The sequence below is a fragment of the Procambarus clarkii genome, chromosome 73, assembly GCF_040958095.1.
Source record: "Procambarus clarkii isolate CNS0578487 chromosome 73, FALCON_Pclarkii_2.0, whole genome shotgun sequence".
Classification (NCBI taxonomy): domain Eukaryota; kingdom Metazoa; phylum Arthropoda; class Malacostraca; order Decapoda; family Cambaridae; genus Procambarus; species Procambarus clarkii.
This window is the reverse complement of record NC_091222.1, coordinates 17659560-17665705: the sequence shown is the minus strand read 5'-3', so window position 1 is coordinate 17665705 and position 6146 is coordinate 17659560. Positions and strand designations below refer to the sequence as shown.

Here is a 6146-nt window from a genome sequence, read left to right as displayed (position 1 = left end):
ACAAACTCGTGCACAAGTACCATGAAACATTCGCTCGAATAATTATATGTGGTGGGGGATATCCCGAGTTGATGAACAATCCACAAATTAATAGAAAAATTGTTGCTCATTCGAGCATTATTTATCCTTTGGATGAGCAAATGGATAATTCCCCAATGCTGATAATAATCGACGATCTCTTTACTGAAAGCGCAAATTCAAAAATTGTGTCTGATATTTTCACCAGGGGGCGTCATCATAACATCTCTGCCATATTGATCACGCAAAATATATTTTTCCCTGGAAAATATTCTAGGAACATAAGACTAAACGTCTCGCATTTCTTATTAGTCAAATCAAGAGATCTTTCTCAAATTGAGACTTTGGGACGTCAAATATTTGGGAAACAGGATTCAAAGAAATTTCTAGAAATATATAAAAAGGTCATAGCCAAACCCTATGGTTATTTATTTGTAGATCTCGGGTCAAGCACACCCGCCAGCATAACTTTGCGCGGGAATATTGTCGAAGAGAAACCATTTGAAATAGTTTATCAATGGTGAGCAAGAAACAGCAAATACTCGATCGAGTTTATAATGATCCTACTTCCACTGGGGGATTTGGAGGCGTGCAGAGATTATATAAAGCAGCTAAATTACTTAATTCTGACATAACACTGGCCGATGTGAAAGATTACTTAAAATCCTCAGACGCATATACGCTGCATTATTTACAACCTAAAAAATTCGCGCGTCGACGAGTTTTGAGTCCTAAACCACGGGTTTATGTGTCTGTTGATCTAGCAGAAATGGGGAAGTTGGCAGGAATGAATAATGGCATCAAATATCTGCTCGTTTGTGTGAACATATACTCCAGGTTTGCTCAAGTAGTGCCGCTAACTAGTAAAGACGCGAACATTGTGTGTAGGGCACTAAAATCTATACTAGAGACACCTCACTCGCGCGGGGTGCGGAAAATTAATTCAGATCACAGGGGTGAATTTTACAACGCGCGTGTGAAAAAGATGTTGGCCTCTAAGAAAATTGTGCTGTATAGTGTATTTTCTCAGGAAACAAAAGCATCCATAGCCGAAAGATTCATACGCACTTTGAAAACTAAGCTTTACAAGTATATGACTTCGCACAACACATTGAAATATATAGGGGTGCTGCCTGACGTTGTAAAAACTTATAATGTCTCGCCACACCGAGGGTTGGGGGGCAGAACCCCCAGAGAGGTGCATGCTTTAACAAAACCAAGAGAGATTGTCAATCTATTTAACTTAATGTATAAAAACCCAGGCAAAACATCGCGGGGCATCATTCCACAGCTGAAGGTTGGCGAAACAGTACGCATTACTTTATCTGATCGCGTTTCGAAATTTAAAAAAGGTTTCAAACAGCAGAATACGCGAGAAATCTTCACAATCGCGCGAGTGGACAATAGCCAGAGGGTCCCTTTATACTATTTGAAAGATTTGAACGGTGGCAATATTGACGGAGGGTTTTATAGACAAGAACTAACCCTCACCCATTTGCCCGCCGCCTTCAATATTGAAAAGGTTTTGAGCAAGAGAGAAGTCGACGGTCAGTTGCAATATAAAGTCAGATACGAGGGTTATGATCAATCATTCGACCAATGGGTCGACGCCGATGACGTACTGAAACTATGAAGGAGCCTTTAGTTCAGAAATACTGGGATCTGATAAGACTATTAGCCGGTCTTAAGTACTCCAGCAGAAAGAAATTAATTGAAAAATTCAAAAAGCCACACATAAATTGCCTATCGGAAATATTTAAAAATCTTTTAAGAAATAAATTGCCCGTGCCTAGCAAGGTTTTAAAAAAACTGAAAAAATATAGTTCATTAATTCGTGTTGTAGCTTGCAAAAAACCTTCCACGGCAATTAAAAAAAAAATATTAACTAGCAAACGGGGTGGCTATATCCTATCTATTCTCCTTCCCATTGCCGTTAATATGTTGTCGCGTTTATTTACCAAATGAGAGAGTATTATTTAGTCCCGCGGAAAATAATGGACGAGCGAGTGCCGGCCACTTTGCCGACAGTGCCAGAGATATCGATGCCAACGCCCCCGCAACAGACAACTGAGAACGCCCAGCCCGAAAGATCTAATCCTACTGTAGCACATCTGATAAATCTGAGATTAAAAGCGATACATCACGAATATGCAAGGGCACTTTTAAAATATTTCGACGAGAGTGGGCTTGTTAAATGGGACGTTAATGGCAATATAATGAGTCCTGTGACTGGTTTGCATATAATTAATGATATTATATATGGGATGACGGTCCGTCCACAATGCTTTATTTGCCCCTACTAAACTACCTCTAGCAAAATTATTTTTTAATGTGGCTTCAATTCCTATGCATCTATTTAGAAACACTGCGGCTCGCAGACAGGTTAACGATGAGGGAATTAACAGGAGACGGGGCGTGTCTGGTTCGACCTCTGACCTCCCTCCTAAGCGGATCAAGGTCGGTGGTCGCGGGGATCGGGTCGCCCCCCTCGTGGTTGGCTTATTAAAAACAAATTATGGCGATTTGAGCATTTATTCATTGCCCGCCCATTACCTGGTACTGTCGCCAGAATGGACACTCACATCATATACGCGACCAACGTTGCCAATGCAGATCTGTATCCTGATAACATTCCCAGCTCTTTTTCAAATCGCTTGTATAAGGAATTAAATTTGAATCCCAAGCGCGCCTATGAAATGTGTTTACAGAAATTATTGCTCCCCACATCTCATTACGTGATTATGAAAGACGATCTAGTCTAGATCTGTACCTAGTGTTACCCAATCTCCTAATTTTTATGTAATTTCAAACAACCTTATCATTGTGTTCATTGCTGTCTTCTTTTATGTGCTAGCCATATGCTGTATTGTGACTACCAATTTTTGTCAACTACCATTCAAGCTGTCATTGCAACCAATCTTATATTGTTTCTGCTGTATTATGCCTACCAATTTTTTTGTCAACTACCATTCATGCTGTCATTGCAATCAATCTTAGCTACCTATGTGCTTTAATATACTGTACCTACAATTTTCTCTCATCTTTTTTTCATTTCATGTAATCTGTTATCATTTTTTGTCTATAATTTTGCAAGTATTTACCTCCTTAAAATTTTCTTAGATTAAGGACCTGCCCGAAACGCTGCGCGTGCTAGTGGCTTTACAAGACTGTAATCACCATATTTGTATCCTCACATTCCTTATGTACATTTTTCTATATGCATAAATAAATAAAATAAATAAATCTAGAGAGTTATGTGAGGGTTGGTTTAATATGCACCAATGTACAAATGACGGGCTTTAAACACACCTATTCGAAGTTTTTACTGAAAAACAACATTTTGGCAGGAAGCATAAAGGAAATTAATAATGCAATTAACAATGAAATAGCCAATATATTGTCAAGCAAGGAATTGAGTTTTATAGATAAAGCTTATAAAAAGCTGTATCCAAAATATGGAACAACGTATATAAAATACGATTCAAGCTATAATCGCAATAAATTTAGTGCCGTATACAGCGACGCCATAATGTCGCAGTTCCAAAGACCAGGTGAAGAGGTATATAATATGGTTTGCCGAATTTCGCTATCGTTCGGGCGTGCGATCGGGAAGGTAATAGGCACCGAGACAGGTGAGGATTATGTCATATATTTAATCAGGGGTATAAAATATGAGACAGGCAAGGAAACTGATTTATGTGTCTACCCACCACAGCCGAGAGGAATGATGGATAATTTGTGTATTTATTGCGACAAAATTATGCCTACGAGTTATGGTGATCAGTTAGTCAATATACTGGACGTTGTCTCTTTAAATGGGAGTGACGGTGACAATAAGAAGTTATATAAACCTCTGAACACTTCAATTGTCGACAGTGTGAGCATTACAATGACCGATCAAGAAGGCAATCCTGTTTATTTCGATGCGCGAGGCTGCACGATTGCAGTTTTGCATATAAGGCCGACTTTGGGGGTTATATAATTGAGCGTTGAAGCCACCTGTTCCTGCTATGGAGGTTTCTTTGGCCCCTGCTTCCCTTTCGGTTGCTGCTCTTGCTGGGGTGCGCTCCCCTCTTTCTACTGCCCCTCTTCCTACTGCTGTCCTTGACTGCTCCTCTCCGTTGTCTCCTCCTCTTCCTCCTCCTCCTCCGGACCCCGCCCGCCCACCTCTGATCTGTTCTCCCGTTTCCTTCCCTCCGTCTTTGCTCAGTTTACCCATGCCCCCTAACCCTGACTTTGCTGACCCTGATCCCGACCCTGATATTCTTTAACGTGCTCTGTTGCTCTTTCGCCTTTGTTTCTTCCTTGTTCTCTGTTTTTGTCCTTTCTCTTCTCGTCGTTGTCCATTCTTCAATGGAACGTTCGAGGTTATTACGCCAATTTCCTCGAACTCCAACTTCTGATTTCGCGGTTTTCGCCCCTTTGTGTCTGTCTCCAGGAGCCAATGCTTGGTGCTCGTCCTGGTCGTTTTCGTGGCTATTCCTTTCTCTCCCCCCCCCCAGCCATTGCTGGGGCTTCTAATTCTTCTGCTCTCTTGATTCGTGCAGATGTTCCCTTTGTTCCTTTACTTTTTCCTTCGCCTCTCCATTGTTCTGCTGCTCGTATCTTTGTGGGGAAATGGTACACAGTTTGTTCCATTTATCTCCCCCCGAGTGTCCCGCTCTCTCTTCCTGATTTGAAACACCTCCTAGACTCCTTGCCGGAGCCTGTGCTCCTGCTGGGTGACTTCAATTGTCGTCATTCTCTTTGGGGTGATGATCTGACGAATACCCGGGTCGCCTCCTTGAGCCGTTTCTCCTATCTTCTTCCCTGTCTCTTCTGAATTCTGGTGAGCCCACTCATTTGGACTCTCGGACTCGCACCCTTTCTTGTCTTGATCTTTCTCTCTGCTCTTCTTCTCTTTACTTAGATTTCACGTGGCAGGTTCTTGATGACCTCCATGGAAGTGATCATTTCCCCATCCTTGTTTCCTTTTTCTCTTTTCGCCCTTCCCTCTCTTTCCCTAGGTGGCAGTTTGCTAAGGCAGACTGGACCCTATTTACCCTCAGTGCTGCTCTCTCTGACCTCTCCCTTCTGCCTCTCTCTCGTGCTCTCCTCCATTTTCATGACACTGTTTTCAACGCTGCCCTCCGCTCTATTCCTCGCTCTTCCTCTCGGGGTCCACGGAAGTGCGTTCCCTGGTGGAATGCGGACTGTGCTCGGGCTGTCCGCTGTAAGCGTGCAGCCTGGAAGAGGCACCGCCGTAGGCAGACGACCGATTCTTTTCTTTTCTTTCGGAAAGCGAGTGCGGTGGCCCGTAGGGCCATCCGTACGGCTAAACGTGAATGTTGGGCATCTTATGTCTCAACAATTACGTCCGAAACCCCTCTGGCCCAGATCTGGAAGCGTGTCCGCAAGATAGCGGGTAAGTTCGTTCCCGATGTTTCACCGGTCCTTCACCTCCATGATACTCTTGTGGCGGACCCGTTGCAGGTCGCTTCCGAACTGGGTTCCCACTTTTCTTCTGTTAGCTCTGGTCTTCATCTTCCCCAATCTTTCCTTCTTCGTAAACCTGTCCTTGAGTCTCGTCCTTTAGATTTCTGCACTCATCTTCTGCTTCCCTATAATGATCCCTTCTCTCTCTCTGAACTTCGTTCTGCCCTGGCCCTCTGCGGTTCTACGGCGGCGGGCTCCGATGGTATTCATTATGAGATGCTTCGCCATCTCCCTCCGAGCACGTCTCAGTATTTACTGAGTCTGTATAATCGGATCTGGGAGTCGTCGTCAGTCCCTGAGGACTGGCTCGATGCCGTTGTCCTCCCTGGACAACGGCATCTGTCGTCCTCCAGACAACTGGACTTTCGCCCTATTGCTCTCACAAGTTGTGTCTGCAAACTCTTTGAACGTATGGTTAACGTTCGTCTGATGTGGTTCCTGGAACACCATCACCTCCTCTCCCCTTCTCAATTTGGTTTCCGCAAGTGCCGCAGCACGACAGATGTCCTGGTGAACTTGGAGGTCTATATTCGTACTGCTTTTGCTGCGAAGACCTCCGTTGTTGCCGTCCTTTTTGACCTGGAAAAGGCTTACGACACCACTTGGCGTTATCATATCCTATCTCAACTTCATTCTTTTGGCCTTCGTGGTCG

General features: G+C 43.6%; 1 protein-coding gene across 1 annotated transcript; it reads left to right on the top strand.

The window, feature by feature from the left end:
• The first annotated feature begins 535 nt into the window (after positions 1–535).
• LOC123774151 (uncharacterized) lies at positions 536–1651 on the top strand. The gene has a single exon (XM_045768281.2). It carries the CDS (start codon positions 536–538, stop codon positions 1649–1651), a length of 1116 nt encoding a protein of 371 aa, XP_045624237.2.
• Positions 1652–6146: the final 4495 nt, after the last annotated feature.